Source organism: Ischnura elegans, chromosome 3 (assembly GCF_921293095.1).
Source record: "Ischnura elegans chromosome 3, ioIscEleg1.1, whole genome shotgun sequence".
NCBI classification, from domain to species: domain Eukaryota; kingdom Metazoa; phylum Arthropoda; class Insecta; order Odonata; family Coenagrionidae; genus Ischnura; species Ischnura elegans.
This window is the reverse complement of record NC_060248.1, coordinates 16,656,066-16,678,805: the sequence shown is the minus strand read 5'-3', so window position 1 is coordinate 16,678,805 and position 22,740 is coordinate 16,656,066. Positions and strand designations below refer to the sequence as shown.

The following is a 22,740-nucleotide window of genomic DNA, read 5'->3' as shown; positions in this document are numbered from 1 at the left end:
AAGTTTAAGAAAGTTTTATTTTAACTGATTATACACACATACAAGATAATGCCATATTATGACATAAAAAAGTTACAGTTGCAGTTCTGGAATGTTCGGCAATGCGGACGGCCCCGCAAGGGGGGGGGGTACCCCCATACATGTACCTATATCCGCCACTGCTCTATGACGAGAAGAATAGCTAAGCAATAAATACTCACATTAATTCTGGCGAATGAGAATGTTTTGCTCGTGCCTTTGTGAGCATTATTGCCCCTAGTAACGCATATCTTTTGAATGTTTGGCCCTCTTTAAACAAAGCATTTCTCGATCAAAGCAACCCCTCCTCTCCTGTCTTCCCCATATCTCCTCCAAAAGCTTCTCCTCGTCACCCACCATGTCTATAGCCATTCCTAGCTCCTTTTCCTCCATTTTTCCTCGTCCTTTGTCCTCCACGACCACATATCGGCTACCACCAGTCTTTTCTGGTCCTCCTTCCTTAGCTTCCACGTTTCCGCGCTATAATGCGCAGCGTTCCATGTACGACTCTTCACTACCCTTTCCGTCACTCTCTTACACAACGATCCTCTCATCTGCTATTTTCTACTCATTAGGTAACGCCTCATACACTGAAGAGATTGAATATTTTACAGCCCAAATAGCTAATTTGCTCATCCTGTTCTTGTTTGACACCATCTACTTGTATGATATGCCTCTAATCCTTGGCTCGCTGAAATGTTTACGAAACTACGTGACTTTGTCGTCTTTATTCTTGAACTGTTTAATTAGCACACCAACAAATGCCTGCAAGCCTATCGCCGACTGGCTTATCAATGCCCTATCACACACGAATCTTACTACTTTAAACATGAATCTCCTCACTTAATATTAGTAACTCCCACCCCTCCCTTACAATTTCCAGAGAATATAAGTTAAATATCTAAGGCCACAAGGGAGACGACTGTTTCACGCGAGTAAGATCAAAGGTAATGGCGGATCCAGAGGGGGCGAGAGGGAGTGGGTTGTCCACCCCCCGTAATTTCTGGGTAAAATGGGGTGGTTTCCTATTATTTTTTATTGCCTAAATCAAAAGATTATTACTCCTGGAGCGCTCATTTCACGCTCTTAGATTTTCGAATGACGATATCTATTTTTCGTAATTAAATGACAAGTGAAAAATTTCAAGCGCGCGAAAACGCGACGGCTAAGTAGGAATGATGGGAAAAGTCCGTGTGACGTATTTCTGGTTCCAGCTGTCGGCGTGTGAGGTGACCTTAGGGCGAGGCTTGGGCGCTGATACGACGCAGGCTGCTAGCAGGTAGCGCTTGGCTTAAATAAGGATTATTATTCCCCCATCAAACGAAGGAAACTTTCCGAACTTAGGTATTTTTAATGTGGAATTATTATGAGATGTTTCCCTGAGCTCTGTGCCTCATGCATGCATTGGTAATCTCACAATCAGACCATGTAAAACTCCTACCTACTCGTATAGAAACTAGGTTCCTGTGACATGCTGTGACATCACTTGGAGTGGAATCGCATGGGCGCCAATCTGGCCTTTTTCAAATGAGGTTAAAATTGACCGTGGCCATTCGTCTAAAGTAGGATTTCTAAAGCCAAATAATTTGTATATTATGAATACACTAATGGTGGGTAAGGAATCGCAATCATTGCATTTCGTTTTCTTTGATGAAGGAAACTACCCTATTGCAGAGATGGTAATATTAAAGGTGGCCCTCTTACTGAAGCTATTATTTCACCTTATTAATTAATAATATTTAAACATTATTGATGGCTATCCATAATCCGCTTACCCAAGCGCATGGGCAATGGGCATCATAGGCGCATTATCGCTGGGAGTACCACCAAGGCGCTGCGGAATCCGCCCCTGATGAAGGTGCACACACCCTACCAGAAATTTTGGGGTGTGGTGCAACTCCTATTAGTGCACGCTCTAAATGTACCCCAGTAGTACTTGTTGCCCTTGGTAGTATATATACAAGTGACGATCCCTTTTTCGCGCTCCAATAAAATCATAGACAAAATTTAGAAGCGTACCTGAGTTCATTTTAAGGGTCGGCGACCTATTCCATGCCTTCAAGTTGTATGTTCAACATAGCATGGCTAAGTGGGACGCAAATATATGTATCTGTATTGTTACAGAAAATTTGGAAAAAAATAGTGCTAAATTAAATTTATGCGTCAAATTTGGTCTTCCCTCCGCGGCCTATGTCCAACCAATAGGCGGTGCCTCGCGGGACCTCCGTTCGCTTAAACATCACTGGTGCACATTCTTGTTTAAACTGTGCCTGGGGCACGGGCCTTGGGGATCTTTCCTCATCCTACTCTCGGCGAGCGATTTCACCATCCATAATTTCAGCGCTATTGTCCATTGTATTTTTTTAACCGATTCAATATTCAGATATTGATTATTTGTAATCTTATCCATATTTTTGTAATTTCGTATCACCGATACAAAAATATTTCCTCACCATATCGTCTTCGTTTCGCGTAAATTCTACGATGGCATTTTCCAGCCATATTCTTCGTAGAATAGCCTTGAGAGTAAATTTTGTCAGCGATGTTGCCGCCCCAAAAAATGCGAGCCACCCTTCTAACGCTTCTAACTTCGTCGAATGAGAGGCAGATTGCTCAAGGTCGACAGCTTCGCGTCACCATTCTTCTGCCTAAATTGTGGCCTAAATTTTAGCTAAGCTTCGGGGTGATTCATAGCTTCAAACGTTAGGTATAGCAAGGGACTTGGGGCAAATAAAAATAATATATTTCAAATACTTAATTTCGCATGTTTAATCGAAATCTAGCCTGTAAATTTTACTCAAAAATAATTTCAAGCACGGCATAAATAGACTACATCTCCAAATAGAAAGACTCAAAGCTAGTCATAGAATTTCAAAAATAAAGTTTTTTTGCAATTTAACTCTGGGCAAGTCGGATCATTAAAATCAAACATCTGTTGCTGTCACCAACTCCGCTTAAATTCAAGCGGTTTATTTCTCCTTGTTGTGGTTGCTGCGCATTTCGCATCGAAAAAGTTAATTCTTAAAAGCGGTCGACGGTGTACGACAGGTCGTGATATGGCTGTCGTCGGTAGACTTTTGGCCAGGAAAACCAAGGATGTGTTACTACCAGGGCTTTCGAATTGCCGATCACAAAGTACTTATAGAAATTTTGGCAAATTGAAGTATAATGCTGTGATATGCACGTGTATTTTTGGTGGCTCAGCTGTTCTGTGGTACGGGTACAGATGGAACAGGAATTCTACTGTGTATGCTTTGAAACTGAAAAAGGTAATATTTTGTCCTGTATCTTGATGCAAAATAAAAATAGCGTGTACGATATTAGGCGGGGATAGAATCTATTTAGGTTCGAAGTGAAATGGTGATGTTGTTTAATTTGGACGTAATATTTTGGTCTTAAATACATGTTAACTTTTGATCTAAATTAGGATGAGGCATCAAGACCTGTGAAACTCACGTCACGAGAGAGGCGTTTCATCAAATTTGCCTCAGTTGAGTTTGACAATCAAGTGTACATGACCCCTCAGGACTTTCTGGAATCAGTGGTTGAGGCTGAGCCGAGGGGTATGTATTTTTCACATTCGACCTTGTCTAAAATATGTCGCTCATGGAATGTAGGCTGTAACAGCCATCAGCATTAATTTACTGAGCTACTCTTGATTGACAGTTTGTTTTCGGTCTTAAGTGGAGATAGTTTTACCTATCAAAAAACCATAAATGTGAAGGACTTCTGAAATCAAATATCTTGAACTGACGAATTGCCTGACAGGCAGCATTAACATGCATGTTTTTGTTGATTATTCCGCAGCTCGCCTCAAACGTCGAAAGCTCACAGCCAAAGAATTAGAATCTATGAAGAATTCGACTCCCTCCCTCAAAGAAGGTTCTACTGAAATGTTTCGTAATCTTCGAGATAGAGGTAAGATGAAGCATCTAATAGAAACATAAAATGCTGCAAAAAATGGAGGAATTGATTTTTTTAAATTTTACTTCTAGGAATTATTTCATACACTGAGTACCTATTTTTGCTGTCCATCCTGACCAGTAAGTTCCAGTACGGTAGAATTTTATGCAATTTTATGGTTTGAGATTAAATTTTAAAGCCTAGAAGTTTTATAATTTGCATCAGATTTTATGTTTCCTTTTATTTTGCTCTTTCAGAACCACAAACTGGCTTTCGCATAGCTTTCAATATGTTCGACACCGATGGTAACGAGAGGGTGGACAAGAATGAATTCTTGGTGGTGAGCTCTTCCTCTTAATTCTAGCTTAGCCACTTTTCCATTTTGGAACTGTAGTTGTTCTTGATCATTCATTTGATGTGGAGACTAAGGAGTGATTATTTCACTCATGGTAAACACTCTCCCTCATTCTTATACGTACACAAAAATCTGATCGCTATAAAATATTATCTTGGTCAACAAGATAGGTCTATTAATCAAGCCAACTATTACATTGTTTACTTTAAGGTTGTGTCCATTTTAAACAGGTCTTATCTTTTACTCCACAAAGATGATCAATAAAGATTAATAGAACAGATACTCATGTATTTATCTTCTTAAAGAGTTATGCGCACATATTGAAAAATATTTGACTCTTCTGATAAATTTGAAATTCTGTGACTACATTAATATCAATTAAAAATGCCCCGTAATGTAGTGGTGAATTAGTTTTGTTAACTTTTTTTGTGATTATCGGAGAATGTTGTCATGGAAATAGGCCATTCCCTTTTACTGCATTAACAAACTTAGTTTAATATGGATTTCTTGTGAAAAAAATCTCTTCATATTATATGCGTGTATTTAAATTATCAGGCAATTAAAACTATGTGGTGAACATTCCATTGAAAAGCAATTTTTTAGAAAAACATCTTTTTACGAATAGGTACTTCAGGAAAATTTTGTTTAATAAATTTTTGCAAATAGCTACTTTATTTATATTCTCTTTTCAAGTGTAATGTGAGGGGAGGTATGAAATTTGTGGTGCAGTTTTTAGTGACATTTTCTTGATCTTTGAATTTCATTCAAGCCATTGTATCTGTTAATCATATGAGGCAGCTTGTTAGTGGAAGAAGTTAGATCAGTCAGAATGAAGGCATGGAGGTTAGTAAGTGACTATTGGTTCCTGATACAGATTTTATTGGCGTTTGGCTTAAAGTTTATAGTGAAAATGATGAATTTTATGTTTAAAGTTGTTGTACCATTTGAAAAATTTGCTGGAGTAATTTTAAGTTGCAATGAATCTGTTTCTAAGTAGTCAAGGCATTACCTTTGTCAGCCATGAGAGTTGGGCTCGTAGTAATGGAGATCTTTTAATATGTTGCATATGGTTGGCAAGAATTCTTGTAATTTTTTCCTGAGTGTTCCAGATGGATGACGAAGATTCTCATCATTTAATGCCTTGTTTCCACTACGCCCTTCTTACGCGGGTTAGCGCTGACCCGGGTTACATATCGTTGTGGAAACGGCAGTTAGCGCCAACCCCGGTCAGAATTGTAACCCGGGTTGGCTGACGCGGGTTAGCAGGTAACGCGGGTTAGAAATCGTAGTGGGAACGCTAGTTTCCGGATCTAGTGAGCAATTGACGAACGTATTTCGTCTAACAACCACGAGATCAGGCAATTATTGAAGGCAGGAAAAACGTTGCGAGTACATATTTTTTTAAATAAGAGCGGGGATGGCCAATCCTGAGAGAAAGAATTTTTTTGACGACGAGACGGAGATCTTGCTCCCGATTTATGAAGAGGAAAATATGCAACGGAGGTTTCGGGGTACATTTAAAGGCCACAAACAGGTGTGGGCAGACTTGGCTGCTCGGGTATAAAATCGGCCTATGTTGACATCGCAGATCTGACCCAAACTTGAGGTAGTACAGTGCAATCGCTATCCTTAAGAGACGAGAATAGCTTCTCGCGTGCGCGTACTTATTTTAGCGATGCTAGTCCTTATTCCATTGCACAGCATTTGAAATGCATCCCGCTGGATACGATATGTTTTTTTAATGCATCGGGTCATTTGGGAACATCTCCATCCCAAAACCCCTGACCCCCTCCTTCTTCCATGCCCTGACTGCTAACAAACCGTCAACTTCTTCTTATGTAATGCCGGGGTTTTCTTCTTAACCTATTTATAATATAGGCCCTCAGGTTCCTCCTCCGTCGCATTTCTTCTTCCATTTGTTCCGGAGGCGGATCCAATTTCCCCACAGCATTAAATAAATGTTGATCAAAGGCAATAATCTAGCTACTTGAACCTACATTTTCATCACACGCTATTTCGTTACTCAACTATTTACCTCCCCCAAACTTCTGTTCCCGGCAGGGTATTCGGACAAACTTCCCGTTGGAACGCTGGTCAGGTTACCCATCATCCCCTAACCGCTGTAGACCCTTCGTAGTGGAAACAAGGCATAAGCGTGCCAACTTAAACAATTTTAAAGCATACTCTAGATATTTGGTGGTACATTTTCAGTTGTTGTTCGTAACTTATTATGAATAGATGTGTCGTAATGTTCGATTCAGAAAATTTATATTTTAGCCTTTTAACATTTAGCTTTAAACCAAAAGCAGTTCACCCAAATTGTCAATCTCAACACCTCTACCCAGGCATGTTGCTCCTTTACATTTTAATACCCTGGTATGCAATGTGTTAAGTTTGGTCTACAATGAGATGTGAACGGTAAGGAAGGCAAAATGCTATTCTAAATGGACGTAAGCTGTAAGAAATGTGGTCAGTGTTTATCCTTATGCTTTATGTGTAGCCAATTAGAGCATGTTGTAAGTATGTACAACTGCTGTGAGTGCAATTTCTCGCCAGACAGGAAATGGGTGGTAGGTAATTCAGTTCATCACAGCCAATTGGTTAAGAAATACGGGAAAGACACAACATAAATAATCAATCACTTTAGTGACTATTTTATTTACTCTTACACTGAGCAAAGTATTTCATATTTTATTTATTAATTTAATTGTTTGATGTGAACTAGCACCTAAGAATAAAAGAAAACATTCTGAGCACATAAAACCTAGGATACTTGTATCAAGTTGCTCTATGTGGTTAAAAGCATTGAATATTTAGGAATACGGGTATGTAGAATGGAAAATTAGAGTGTGGAAGAATACATGCCGGAAAGAGTATACGAGGAACTTCTGTTTCATGCAAAAGATGCATCTCGATTGTGAGACATGGTATCAGGACTTAGTTTTTTGCATTTGCTCCTTTATTTTAAATTTCTTCTTAAGCTTACATCTCACATTGGAGGCTAGCAATTTCTTACAGCATATGTCTTATGGTTTACAGCATTTATCTGCTTATGTCCCATTGTAGACCAGCCTTTACCCATTTTTTTTTCTCCTGAGAGAAAGGAAGAGAGGCTACATTGGATTATATTCTTCATGTCTTCAGAGGCGAAATGAGGTTGTGGAAAATGCACAAGCAAAACTGTGATGGAATATATTACAATGTAGGTTAGGCTATGATGTTTCAATATTAAGTTCAGATCAAGATGATGTGTGAATCATCATAATCTAAATTGTAATACAATGCTGATAATGTCATTTTTTGTGGAAATTTGCTCTTTAACTTTTCAACCTCATTCAGTTGTAAGTCCACTCATGAAACATCTCTTTCAGATAATATGTAATGGCTGATTTGCAGGTTGTCTTTGTAACTCTCAGATTTTGATGCAGAAGAGATTAAGAAATGATATTTTCTGGTGAGATCACTGTTCTTATAGCTTTGCATTCCCTGTCAAATATGCTGGTCAATAATTTTTGTCATTACCATTGTAATCATTCTAGGCTAAACTGTCAATTTTCAATATTTGATTCTTTCCATAGCTTGGAATGTAGTATCTAATCTATCCTTGAAAAGACACCCGAGGCTATATTAAAGGGAAATCCATTTTATGTACTTGGTGTTGGTGTATTAATAAATATTTAATGATAAAATTATTAATGCTTGTATACAATTCTAACAATTTTTGTAGTCACTCACTTATATTTCAGAATATTTACTGTGCTGGCTGGGACACCATAGTGCATATAACAATTTTCTTGGTTGAAGTATCCCCTCCCTTTATCACTAGAACAGCGGACGGGACTTTTTTGTCCCATTGCCCTTTGCAAATGTTTGCCATTCATGTACTGGTGGTTTGATCCCTTTGAAATTTACTGACTTTTACTCATTTTTTATGCTCTTTCGAATGGTCGTATTGAAAATATTGTACAAAGTTTGGTTCGCGAGAAAAATGACGATTTACCTAGAACCGCGGGATGGGACTTTTTTGTCCCATATGGGGAAAACATACAATTTCAGTTTTTTTGTACACTTATTTTGTATTTAGTCTAATAACAGTTTATTAAGAAGGGGATTGATGCACAGATACCGTTATTCTGCCGGTTAAAAGCACAGAAGGGAATAATCTGTACACTGCGCCGGCTGCCTACTCACGCAGTGCCGGCCGCGTCACCTCTGCCCGGCGCATCTGCAGGTCTGAGCTTGCAATAAACACGTAAAAATAAGTTTACTGTATTCCTAGTTTTACTTCATAAAACGTTTTAAACTTTACCTAAACTCGTGTTTTGTTCACACAAACCACAAAAAAACTGTCAATTATTATTAAACATGACAGGATCAACATATTTTGTCAATGGGACAAAAAAGTCCCATGCCGCGGTTTTGGTGGGGTTGGAAAGTTCAGCGGTTCTAGTGTTAAATGACCATTCTATAGCTTTGGTGGCTAAGTCCTTTGGGATGCTAGCCATGGGTGAATTTTTATTTAGGAAGTTACTCCTTTTGCCTATTTCTTAGTTTTCGAGGTTACTTTTACACCCCTTGGAGATCACAGCAAACCCACTGTAGACACCTCCATGCATGTACGATAATTTCATAGATTTTAACTTGCCCTTAAACTGCCTTTAAACTTATCTTTAGCTACAGTTTTACCTAGCACAAGATCATTTTTTCTTTATCTTCTGGTGACAGCACCTGCGATTGCTCGTACGATGGTGGAAAAATGATCGTTTCACGCAATCATTTGATGCGATATCCCCAGGGATGGAAACCCCATCCCTTTTTCAATCACTGGATACGGCCCTTTTTTCATCACTGGAACCGTCTTTCAGCCAATCAATGAATGGCTGCTAACGGCAATTGAAATGCCACCCTTGGGTTTTAATTGAATGACATTTGTGAATAGGGAAAGTGATGGAATCAGAGATGGAAAAAGGGACGGTGGGGATGATATGGATGTAAAACAGTAAATGACCGTATGATTCAGGAAATGATGGGTCAATCGATCAGTGTTTTGGTCCTTGAAAACCCATCGCTGGAGCTAAGGGATCACACTGAGGTATGGAAAAAGTGATCGTGTGATTCAGGAATAACAGTAGGGGAACTTTTTTCTCAGTCAGCTGATGTTGCCATGACTGAATGGCCCAATTTTTTAGTATAGTTTACCATAGCATTGAGGTTAAAAGAATTCCTTTTTGATTAGATTCGCAGGCTGATGGCTGGGAAATTGGGCAACATAAGGCCTGAATTGAATGAGGGAACAATGAAGAAGAGAACAGTGAGTGGTTGCCTGCAGCTTAAATGTTGGTCATCCTGTTCAACGACTAATCAACTCTTTTATTTTGTGTCACTTGCAGCTAACATGTTTTCATGTGTAACCGTATGATTTTTTTTCTGCGTGTGCCAAAATTTAGTGGTAACGTTAAATGTGTCGTGTTTCGTACCTTGTCTTGTTTTGCACTCTTGAATAATTTTATTAATGGACTTTGTCCTGCGACAGCAGATGAGGTATCACATGGAAGGCATTGACTTTTTTCAATCTATTTGGGGGGAAGGGGTGGAGAATCAGGGGGTCATAGGCCACCGTGCACCATCACAAGCTTGGCGGGGGGGGGGGGGGGGGGGGGGGGAAGGAGTAGACTCTTCTCTCTTCAGGGTCGGCACATACGTGAAGTTACGCGATGGGAAAACCCCAAAATCGGGAGGTGGGGAATTTGGGGGGGGGGATAAAATGCATAAGGCAGAAGTCCTTTCACACTCGGTCAACCACACACACACGGCCAAACAGTAAAAGACAAATAAATGAAGCTCACCTTCCCTCAAAAACATCCATTTAAACCAAATTATATAACCTGACAAACTGCAACAGTAACAATATATTTAAATCCTTTTTACTGGAACCCTCTATTCCATTAACTTGCCATTACAATATTCTCTTTTAGGATAGTTGCTTACTTGATATTCTTCATATATTCCAATGCTTACAATTCATGTTTCAAAGTTAATGAGCAAACATGTTTACATAGTTAACATGAATTTCAGCTCTAGGTCACTTCAGGTTCTACCTGAAGTAATTCTGGATGTTAAATTTACTGTCATGTTGTGAAAAATTTTAGCTAGACATCTTATGGCGGCGGAAATTAAGAATATCTGCTATGGTATACTTTGTAAAAATCAGAATAAGGTGATAATGCCTGTACTTTTTTTCTAATGTGAGCTGAAGTTTTATAGAACATGTACATTGCTTATTGAGCTTCATCTAATTTGAGCTACTGGCATTTGTTGATAAATATCTATCAGCTCAGCATATTTTACACATCATTAAAATAACGTGACATTTACTCCTGTGGTCAGTAATTTTCACCCCATGCCAGCCAAAAATGTTTAAGTCTAGGATTGAATTGGACCCTGAAAAACAAATTATACCCTTTCTAAATGTGTGAACTTGGGTAGCTTTAAATTACTACATTGTGGAATCCCTGGTGCGTATTTTGATTTATGTTTCAACTTCATGGTGATAAGTCATCTGCCTCACTAAAGATGTAAGTACCTCGGATATTGGGATTGGGGATAAGTAGGGGGTGATGTGTTAATTGTCTTATCTTCCGTGAAACCTCTCTCAAATTGTAGACTATCTGTAATAACAATAATACTGATTAATATTTGGTGATTTTTGTTGAATATTGGTTTGAGTATGAACATAACAGCATTTAGATATTTACATGATGACTAACCAAATCAGTTAATTTAGAAATCTTTGGGAGACTCTTTGGAAGACATAAGTGGGTTATAATTGTAATTTGAGAGTTCAAATTTTTTCTGGAGATTTGGCTCCCTCTAATTTCAACTATTTTTATTGTATGTTCCTCATGTATTGTTTATCATTTGTGAGTGCTTTGGATCCAAATTTATTAAGGATTGCTTTTAGATGGATTAATTGTATGATTGGTAACTTTACAATATTGTTTAAGATGCATATTAAGGTTCCAAGAGAAAATGTCATTAGTAGTGAAAGTTTGTCAGAAAATGAAATATAAAATTTAATTGCTGGAAATAAATTTTAGTTAATTTATGCCGCTTCTAATCATATTCAATGAGTGATAATCAACTTTGTGATGTAATCATTACTCATTTCATATCATAGCTAAATATTTAATGAGATTTGAAAGTTAATGGTCACATTAAGAAAAAAAAATTCTAAAGGCTGTATCCAAAATATTTTTGAATCACTCGAAATGAATAATCAATGCAAAAAAATTTCTTCCAAGTAGGTTAAATTGTCAATATGTAGTTACCATCTTGAAATTTCACCAAATAAGTTGAATTCAAGGCCAATGATTGTTCCTCTGTGGAGTTATTGCTCTCAGTTAGCACTAATATGTCATATTCTTTCAGCACATGCTTGTCTGTAGTTGTGTCTAAGGTAATTCAAAACGGTATGGGGAGCATATCCCCTAGGTAACTGAATACACCTATTACATATATGCTCTCAGCATGTTAAAAATTGGTTAGATATATTCAGAAGAGATCAGTTGTGGCCATGAAAGATAAAAAATAATATTAAAATTGTTTATTTATTATTAAATCCCATGCTTGCTTTTTATTTCAGCATCAATTCAGTTCACTAATTGTGCTTTCAATTCATTAACTTCTCCTTGTATTTTCAGGCTTGCTTTCATTAACTAACCATGGTTCATGCTTCAGTGTACATTAGCTTCAGTGGTGTGCCTGAGGGAGTGGGAGAAAGGTTAGACCCACCACCTTTCTCAACTTTCGCCTACTCTTTTTTTATTTTTTAAGATACCATAGCATTCATCCAATTAAGTGGGAAAAAGTTGCACCATTTGTGTGTGTATATTATAACTGGTGAACGTTATCTGAAGCTCTTTGGTTTAAATAGCTAAGCTAATAAAATTTCAGTATGCACTTTGGTGAAGGATTGTTTTTGCATGCTTGGGCCTATATACACATGTTGATTGTTTCTTTAATAATTCTCTTTGTTGGCCAAGTGTGAAGCTCAATTTTATCGGCCTTATTTAGCTTAGTGTATTCCTTAATGTTAATGCTACATTTCTTTTAGCAGGTGATCATTTTATCCATTTCAAATGTGTAACACTATCGCAAAGCATTAGAACAGTATTGCTAGCCTATGTTAAGCTTGACAAGAGATGCTAAATAATATTTGAGAAACAAGTTATATGCTGCCTGGATTTGTTAAGAAGAGGCCATGTTGTGGAAGCAATGTATATTGCCTAATTTCAAATAGCTTTACCCCTTGCCTTATCTAGTGGGTCCTCAAACTTCAAATGATATGGTGTGAAGTTAATGGTGACCCTTAATCTTCATAGTATGCTCTATAAATTGTGTTTATTTGTAGCTATACTGCATAAAATGGTGGTGGGCTATATAAACTGTGCATTCTGCTAATAAATTACATTTACCTACTTATATATGTATATTTATTGATTGGCATCACTGCTGTAGAAAATAAGTATCATTTTGAATTAATATTAAGGTGTGTAATTAATACAATCTTGGTACATACTTGAATACCAAATGCAGTATGTACCTTCTCTTTGTCTGCATTCATTTCCCACTCTGTACAAATTGGGTCTGTGTTGTAAAGCATCACATAAATTTTGAATCCAGGTGTTTACCTGCATCTTGGTATATTCTTATTATTCCACAATGGAGAATTTTCATCAGTTGACTTGAGGTTAAATGAGTCTCTTAGTGCTTTATATATATGTACATGAATTTGAATATATCCTTGGCAGTAGGCAACCCACAATTCATATTCTGGGTTGCATAATATTCGTGGATGTCGGGAATTAAAATTTTCTACTTAATGATTCGCTGATTCCTCATATTTCTGTGTTACAAATATGAAATATTGATAAGATTTTGCTGTTTTTTTTTGTCTGGCGTATGAATATAATATTTTTGTAACAGGCAGTCTGTGAATTTGTTGAGCATGATTGCGCGATCAAGTTGCCAGTGTTGTAGTAGTGTATAGTTTTTACTCACTGTTGAATGTGAATGGTGTTGGGGGTGTAATTTAGGTGATAATTTTTGGTGATTTCACATGTGATGACATTTCTTAAAGGTGCATTGTCATAGTTTTTTTGATTTTTTCATGATTTGATTATATTTTTTGGCACCAAGTGTGTTGTTAACTCTGTGGCTAACTTAACTCCATGTTATTTACCTTTGATGTATTAATAATGTTGTGCAGGAGAGTAGTAGAAAAGTATTGCTCTTTATTGTTTGTATTTATGGCAAGGCCAAGGAAATTTTATTGACATGGTTGCTTTATTTTTAACTAGGACTGTCACGTCGGCTCACCTTAGTGATGAATGCATTTTTTACTTTTACCAAAAGGAAGTCCTTTTGAAGTATGTAGTTTGTGTTGTTTTTATGCCATACGTGTATCTACCTCTGAGAAAGTAAAGATACGTATTTTTTTCTTTGTGGCTTGGCATTTACATGACGTCTCCATCTCAATAATATCACTCCTGAATTTAAGCATAAAAGGTTATTGTAATTGATTGGAAATATGTCTTTATTATTTTGTTTTGAAATCAATCATGGATACTAAATTTTGCCCTTGAGTACATGTTGGAATTGAAACAAAATGAGCAGCATAATTTGTCATTGAAATATTTTCAAATTTATTTATGAATTGAAGTTTAATTGGATTTGTTATTATTTCTCCTCAATGTAATGTCTTGATATTTTCATTTTTCAATGAATTAGTCACTTTGTAGTAATTCGCCCTTGGCGCTCATCACCAAATTTCCTACTGCAAATGTGCCTGTTTGAATAATAATTTGCATTTTGTCAAAGATGGGCCCGTCCGCAATTAGGCTTTGGTTTTTTGCATGATATTCAACTTTAGAATTTTAAAGAGTGGATTTTTAATTATTTCTAATGTTGGTTTAGATGGAAAAAATATTCAGCCATGCATGGAGAGACAAAAGAGGTTTGCCAAAGGCTAAAACAGAAGATGAGGCCCAGAAGGAAGCAGAAGAGAAGGAGAATAATGAGGAGCCTGTTGAGGAATATGTTGACGATGACCAGGGACTGCAGCGAAGGCATCAAGTTGACACCACTTTGCTGGTTCACTTTTTTGGCAAAAAAGGCAAAGAGGAGCTGCGATTCGAAGGATTTCGCAGGTATCATTTTAAGGCCTATAAAATTTGAGGTTTCAATACAATTACAGCATCCATCTTTTCTTTACTTAACACATTGCGTATGAATGGCGAGAATTCTAGTCACTTTTTTCCCGAACGTTCCGGACGGATGACGAAGATTCTCGTCATTTAGGTGTGTCAACCTAAACAATTTTAAAACGTACAATACGTATTCGTAAGTACGTTTTCGGTTGTTCGTTATTCATAATGAATTGATGCATCATAACGTTTGATTGGATAAAGTTATATTCTAAACAAGCTTTTTAACCATGTTTAAACCAAAGGCATTACGCCCTAATAGGCACATTTTCCAATCTTGGAATTCCTAGAAATTTAAATGCCGCGGTACGCAATGTGTTAACTTTGGTAGGACTATTCTTCATGTCTGTGAAGTATTTTGTGAAAATTTCTTGGTTGTTGCAAGTGATTTAGTGAATGCATCTTGAAATTAATCACGTTTGTGTTGCTGTGACTGTTTGCCTCACAGGTTTATGGAGAATCTTCAAACTGAAGTTCTGGAATTGGAGTTCCATGAGTTTTCCAAGGGCCAGGATACAATAACGGAGGTGGACTTTGCTCGTATCCTTCTTCGCTACACTTACCTCGACATGGATGAGTATGTTTCTCGCCTGAAATCCTTAAATCACTTTCACTTCATTTTTCAGTTTAGTAGATCATCTGAAATAACTTTTCCTTTCATATGAATGTTTATTTTTCATTGATATTATCAGATTCTTGCTCGGTAAAATTGATTACCTGTGGCAATATGTAGATGCTGAAGAGTCACAGCGTATTGGAGTTGAGGACTAATAGTTATGTTATAGTTGTTATGTCAATTCACATGCTTTTGAAATTGGTTTCAAAAATAACTACAGTAAAACCTCTTTACATCGTAATGGAAGGGACCAAAATTTGGGCAATTTGATGTATGGAGGTTCACTATAGGGAGGTTTTTGTGATAGATACAATTTTTTCATATCCTTCGGAAATGAAAGGCACTATTGTCTTTTAAACCATTATATTTATGTGTTTAAATACACATGCATGCATCAGTGAACATATATTTATTATTTAATAATTACAGAAAGCGGACGATATCGCATGATTTTTACCATGATTTTAGAGAAAACGATGTGATCTCTCTCAATTCAGCAGTCACTTTAAATGATTGGGATAGTTGGATACCTTTTTTCTTATTTACTGTTAGGTATGGTCTCATATTGAACAAAATGGCCACAGCTAATGATTGACGTGAAAATGACAGCATAATAAGGTGTATAAGAAAAAAAAAGAGTGAAACATTTATTAAATGCGATGGTGGTTGGCGTAACATGGTGAAACTCCTTCATGATGCACAAAGGCTAAGAAAAGACTTAGCTGTTTCACAAAATAAAATATATTTGCGACCGGTTTCGATACAGCGTATCATCATCTGGCATCTGAAACATTTATTGTTGAAAGTATCATTCCATGCGCATAATCATGGCTGCGTTAATGGTTTCTTGTTGTCTCGGTATGATTTGCGGAGGCAGTCAGGTCGTCTTGGGGGTATCTCCTTGGTATGATAAGTGGAGGTTTTACGATATAAAGAGGTTCACTACAAAGAGGTGTGCCTATAAATTTACATGTAAATCAGACGGGACTGTAGGGGTGGTATGATGTATGGAGGTTTATGATGTAAAGAGGTTCACTACATAAAGAGGTTTTACTGTAATACCGTATTTGATGGCATATAAGATGCACTTTTTTCCAAAATTTGATCTCAAAAATGTTACCTGCGTCTTATACGGGAAGGACACAGGGTAACTTTCAATACTGAATGCTATTTTTAACCTGGAAAAAGGTCAAGACAAACATAACTTTTTCCACATCTGCCATTATTATTTTATCAGGTTTAACTAAATTTTTTAATATACACGTAGCTCAAAAGAGAGAACTGGGATGGTTTCCTTCCGACACCGCACCGTTCCCATCAAAAAGTAAACGAAACTACCAGCGCTCGCTCCACCATTGCTTGTTTCAGCTTTATTACTATGGCTTTTACAAAATGTGAGAATGAAAAGACTCTCTATTCTTTTATTGTTTCTGCTTTATTTTGTATTACGTTCAATTGCTTGACATTAATTCATTTATTCATTATTGAAATTTACATATCATGTTCAAAATAGCTTGCCATTTGTTAATTTTCCTTAATAAAAATATTTTTGGTAATTGCACTCAATGATTGTTTATTTGGCTTTTATGAAACGTGGAACTTAAAGAAACCACATTTTAAGTTATTGTGGTACTGCACTGCCTCGCGGACTATTGAAACTTTTTTTCCTTGTGTGCGGCCTTTTAAATAAGGGTGCGTCTTATATGCCGTCAAATACGCTAGTTTACAAATTAGGTTATTTGCTCAGTCATTTCACAAATATTACTCTTTACGGTGAATGGCTGAGTTATTATGATGAGCTAAATTTTATGCTTTTAAGTAAGTTTTTCTTCCTTGAATGTTGTTTGCATTGTCTTCTTTTACAAAGGTATGATCGATATTTAGAACGACTGCTGGACAGGATACGAGAAGAGCGTGGAATTTCCTTTGAAGAATTCAGAGTGTTTTGCCAGTTCTTGAACAATTTAGATGACTTTTCCATTGCAATGAGAATGTACACCCTTGCTGATAACCCAATTTCACAAGGTTTGTGACTTTCTTTCATGACAATCATTCACCAATATTATGTATTTTTTGGCCAGCGGTATCCAAGTATATCACTGAGCATTTTTGCCATTTCGTTAATACTCATTCACTTTGCTCTCTTTTTTTTCCTGAGCAGAAGAGTTTGAGCGAGCAGTGCGCATATGCACAGGAAAGAATTTATCCAAGCACCTCGTACGAACAGTTTTCCAGATTTTTGATGAGGATGGCGATGGTCGCTTGTCTCATCGTGAATTCATTGCAATAATGAAAGATCGCCTTCACAGAGGATTTAAAGTAAGTCTAGCTTAGATTATTTATCAACTCTTTCTGTGTGCTATACGTAATTCACCTTGGTGTACTCTAAAAAATGATAATGAAAGCTGATTGGACATGTTTATCTTCACTCAATAATTCAACCTTGAGAGTGGTTTGAATGGGTGAGGGCCGAACTCACCTGTGACTTTTATTACACAGCTGTGTGAAAGCCTCTTATTCAGGGTAGGGGTCCCAATTCCTTTCTCTAGGCCACTTCACACTTGGAGGAATTTTTTCTTTTGGGGTGTAAAAATGCTTCACTCAGGATTGGAACCTGAGACTATGATTAGTACCCGGAGCTCAATGCTGTACCTACCGGGCTACCTTACCCTCCTTAATAAGTTTTGTCATCTTAGGTCACGCCTAATTTGTCATTGATAGCATTTACTCAGTCATTGATTGCATGTACTCCATCATTTATCTTGAAAATTGGTTAGGATTGGTGGGGGTAGAGCCTGCCTTGGAATTAGACACAGGCACATAAATTTCACAGATTCAGGGTAGTGGCGCTAGTTCTCTGGGCCATCTTAAATTTTGAGGGATTAATACTTGGGTTTTTCTTAAGGCTTTACCCTGGAATTGAACCAAAAACCATTTGGAAAGCCAAGCACTCCACCTTCGAGGTCACCACCCTTATGTTTATATTGCTCATAGAAAAATACATGACCTGCTATGACTTGTCATGCCTAGAAAAAGTGTTCATGTTCTTCCAAATGCAGTGTGATCCCATGGCAATTTAATACTAGTAAATAGTGAATTTGCAGAAATGTCATCCATTTTTGATGTGATTCCAAATTTTATCTTAGATTTTGTTGTTAGATATGTGCCTATATATCTGCAAATTCAAGCGTAGAAATAACTCTGAAAACTTTCTCAAATGATATTTTTATTTTCTGTTGAATGGCATGCTTAAGATCTGTAATATTTAAAATCTTCATGGTGAAGTTTTTGAAATTGTGTGTTACATTGTGCTCAAATAGTTACAATTATGATTGCCCAAAAATTTTTCACTGCATTTGGGCGTTCAGGTAGTGTTGAGTAGTCTGGAAATGTAGTATATATCCATGATTGTGAGGTGAAAGAAATCTCTCATGCTCTTTATTAGGATGGTCTGTCATTATTAATTGCTTTATTTTTTCAGTCTTATGCAAAGAATGAAGGCTGGGAAGCATTTAAGAGCTGTGTGAAACAGGAAATGAAATCATTTGTGTGAGGTATCTATCTTGGTGGATACACAGTTATTGAATGTATGTAGTCGTTTTCTAGTTGTCTGTTATTAGTTGGTGAAATTCAGGCTGTGCCTTGTTGTGTTTGTTCGTGATGGTTTAGCAATATTTTTGTGTAAAATTATCCATACAGTTTGCCCATTATTTAGTTTTATGAAAATTTTTACCAGTGGTGTTAAACACTCAACAGTTGTTTTCTTTTACGCTTTAAGGAAAGAGTCACTTTTAGATAAGCCACTCTTGAGCCTCAGGCTTTAGGACACATATTTTGGTGTTAAATTTTTAAGATTTGTACCTGTGGCTTCAACTTTGTTGTGGTAATACCCAAAGGTGCGCTTTATTTGGTGCTGTAGTCCATAGCTCAAGAAGTGGCTACACAGATTACATGTGTGTTTATATATATGCTTTATATTCATAAATAGTTTTCATATTGTTAATGATCTCATGGTTATATCGAGAATATTGTTACATATGTTAGCTCCCTATATTTTTAAGAGAATTTATTTCAATGAATAGAATTATTGTAAAATTGGTCGGATATTATACCGGAGTAGTTCATAATGAAGTTTTGGCTTTAATTGAAACTCTTGGTTTAAATGAATGATGGTTTTCTTAATGAAGAGCATAACGCTTTTTTTTCCTGTGAAGAGAAGGGGAATTCAGCTCTTAATGAAATATATAAAGTATGTTCTTGTTTTAGGGGTAAAATTTATTTTAATTTCTTTGCTGCCATTTTGTCTCTTTGTGGGCTGTCTTTGCCTTAAGTGCTGGTGCAATGGCAGCTCTATGTTGGCATTTTTTTCGTCGACTTTCATACATGTTTTCAATGTTTATTTTCAAACATCTTCACTCCTGAGTTGAAATCATTTTTTGTCTCTTTTCAATATTAAAGTTAAGTTTGTCAGTTCTCACAGCCAACTAGGAAAAATCCTCATAGTTAATCATTCAGTTGGAAAATCAACTCTAGAGTCTAGACTATGACTGCTGAGACAGCTTAAGATCTTGTTCCTTTTCATTTCAGTGGATTTAGAATTTATTCTCCATTATAGAAATGGTTAAAGTTCTTTGCATCTGCCCACCCAGCCTGATATTTTTTGTTAGTTTAAACATACCTACATGTGAGCTTGATCTTTAAAACACGAATCCAACATTTTATTTGAGTAAATGAGAGAAGAATATTTACAAAAAATATTTCACATTTAATGCATTGGTTTGTTGTGTAATTAACTTTTCTGATTTGAGTGATCAAATGTCAGCTCTCTTTGATAATAATCAATTCCATGACACTTATATCAGTTACTTAAAAGTGTGATTCTTTATTTAATTTTATGCTAATACAATTGAAGTTAATTATTGAATTAATCATCTGCATGACAGGCTAAATGAAGCTTATTAATTTCTTTTCTATTTCATGGAGTGTGTTGGTGAGAGTTAATGGAATTATGAAGTTGATAGTCAAATGAAGCATAATTTATTTAATTGAAGTCATATTTCTATTCATACTACAAATATTTGCTGCATGTTGTTGCTTGAAATATTATATACTGATCTTCCTTTCAGTCTTCATAGTCATTGTCTTTTAAAGTTAATAGAATCAAAAGAATGTATTGGGCAGGGTAGCTTTCATTATATCTGAGGGTTGGAAAGGGTTGAGTTCATCTTTTTCCTATCCCAGAAGTTGGTTTGGAAACTGTCAAAATTGGTGTTATTAGAATCTCATTTATATTTATTTAGCATCCATTGCCTGTCATTATGTATTTAAGTCAGTGGAATGGTTACTATAGGGACTGCCTGGGTAACGTATTTGGTCCCTTATGGCTCTGAGAATGCTTCTTTGAGCATTTTTTTATTCTAGGAGCGATCAACCTAATCCTCGAATTCATTTTTATGTGCCACTGCGATTGCAATTTAAATCTAGAAAAGGTGGTTAATCTTAATCAAGGTTCTCAAATGCTAGTTATTAAATTTGTCCAAAACATTGCTTGATTATATTTTGAGGATCGTCCATGGTGGACCCCTATTTTGTTGAGAGGTATCGCACCCTGCCCCCTTAACCCTGACACCCTCAAAAATAGTGCACCGCACTGTCAGAGCAACGTGCATACCTCACTTTACCTCAGAGGGAGGGGGGCAGAAGTAAAAAAGATTGTTTTATAGGAGAATGAATGGGTTCCTTTATCAGTTGGTATTTTTCTATTGGGCATGAGTAGTATACCCAAGAGACTAATTATTTCAAATGGTCAGGGGAGAGTCAGAAGGGAACCCAATATAACAATTGATGGTATAGAGGGGATTAAAATAAATTTGTCTTTGAGGAGTGTTCGAAAAATGGTTTGCAATGATCTTTTCACCCTAAAATGAATGCATATGTATCTGGAATGCTGCATGGCACTATAATATAAGATTGTGTAGTTCATAGTTTATTCAGGATGCTTTCATTAATGGTATGCATTTGGGCTTTATAATGAACCTGTTGTAAAATGGAAGTGAAATAAAAATGGAGAAGGATTTACGTCAGTGCTGCTATTGTTGTCGATGAAGACATGAACTCGTATTTATGCCATAGCTTGGCATTCCCATGGTAAAAAATGCCCCAGATATGATACGCTAATATTTTTTTCGTGTAGGAATTGTGAGGTCTAGGAGCCGATATTCACTTTTTACATTGTTTCTTATGGGATATTATGCTTCGATTAACGTCATTTCGTTTATCGTCACATTTTTCAGGAACGGTAGGTGACGTTAAACGAGGACTCACTGTATGTACTACCAGGGTAATGAGAATATTGCTTTTGCCATGGTTTCATTGAGAAGTTAGCGAATGCCAAAAATTATTCAGGAAAACAGTCATTATTACATACTAATGTATGCAAGTTGTTTTTATTCAAAACTCCTCATGACTGTGCATATTAAAGTTTTGAAAAATATTCATTGATAGACTTGGATAAATATCTCAAAATACCTTATAATTACATGCATTATTTTTTTCTGCATGGAATAAAATTGATTGTTTATTGAAACATCCAGGCTATGTAACTAAGCCAGTGAAATTATCGAGTGTTCTTCAATGCAGTCGTCAGTTTTCAGATAACTATAAATCCTTTTATGATCTACACCTGAGTATGTTAGGGTATTGAGATGAGATTGTCATGCAGAGAAAATTGTGAAAAGGATAGAAATATCACTGTTATTTTCCTAATTAACTCATTATTGTAGCGTTCGTCATCAATGATGATGAATGTGGTTAGGTAATGCCATTGAGGTGCTAGGAAAGAAGTATGCTTGCAATAGGGAATGGAACGCCATTTGAGTCGCACATTTATGCCCAGTAGTTTTGGTTGATTTTGGATTAAATTATATGTCAAAAAGGGGAGAGTCTTTAGTCTAAGTATTCAAGACTTGGACACAGTGATATCCTGTTGATGCTTCATATGTATTATTTTTTAATTATATTTAGCTAAAATTAATTTTTGGCTGGAAAAAAATAGTTCATTTGTGGAATGTGGAGGATAGTAATGTTTTAAAACCTTACTAATTTTTCAGGGATGATGATTACACACAGATTTGTGCATAGTATTAAAATTTTATCGATATGCATGCCTATTAATGATAGTATCTTGACTAATCGTTATAGTAGTTGATAACTGGAGATTGATTGGTGGAATTTAATTTTTTGTAAAAACTAAAAATGAATAGCTTATGTACTTATTACTTTTCCCTGTGTTACTGCAATTACTTACTTCATGCTATTGTGGAATGCTCTATGTGTTGGCTTTCAGTTTAAGGTGCTACTTTTTCCATTTTTTGGGAACTACAGTGCTGAAAAGTGCTTGCTAGTTTCGCATTTTAATGATGGCTATTTATCTTAACTAACCACAGGATTAGATGCTATATGAAGTTGTGCTTTGTAACTTAAACGGTTAGACTTTTGTTGGACCTCTCTCTTAGTTATGATATTTGGTTAGACGTGTGGAATATTTATTTGTTGCTATGGCATGATCATGGTTTTCATTAATA

At 36.4% G+C, this 22,740-nt stretch overlaps 1 protein-coding gene across 2 annotated transcripts; it reads left to right on the top strand.

Moving 5' to 3' along the window:
• Positions 1–2,695: 2,695 nt before the first annotated feature.
• Positions 2,696–21,037, top strand: LOC124155488 (calcium uptake protein 3, mitochondrial). Of its 2 annotated transcripts, XM_046529331.1 has the most exons (11): positions 2,696–3,287; positions 3,446–3,581; positions 3,826–3,936; positions 4,014–4,061; positions 4,179–4,261; positions 9,513–9,587; positions 14,252–14,484; positions 14,990–15,118; positions 17,025–17,182; positions 17,319–17,476; positions 18,639–21,037. In XM_046529331.1, the coding sequence occupies exons 1-11, from the start codon at positions 3,075–3,077 to the stop codon at positions 18,708–18,710; spliced, it is 1,416 nt and encodes a 471-aa protein (XP_046385287.1). In that variant the 5' UTR covers positions 2,696–3,074; the 3' UTR covers positions 18,711–21,037. The 2 variants fall into 2 exon arrangements, with proteins under 2 accessions (XP_046385287.1, XP_046385288.1); XM_046529332.1 differs by lacking the exon at positions 9,513–9,587 and having other exon boundaries at positions 2,704–3,287.
• Positions 21,038–22,740: the final 1,703 nt, after the last annotated feature.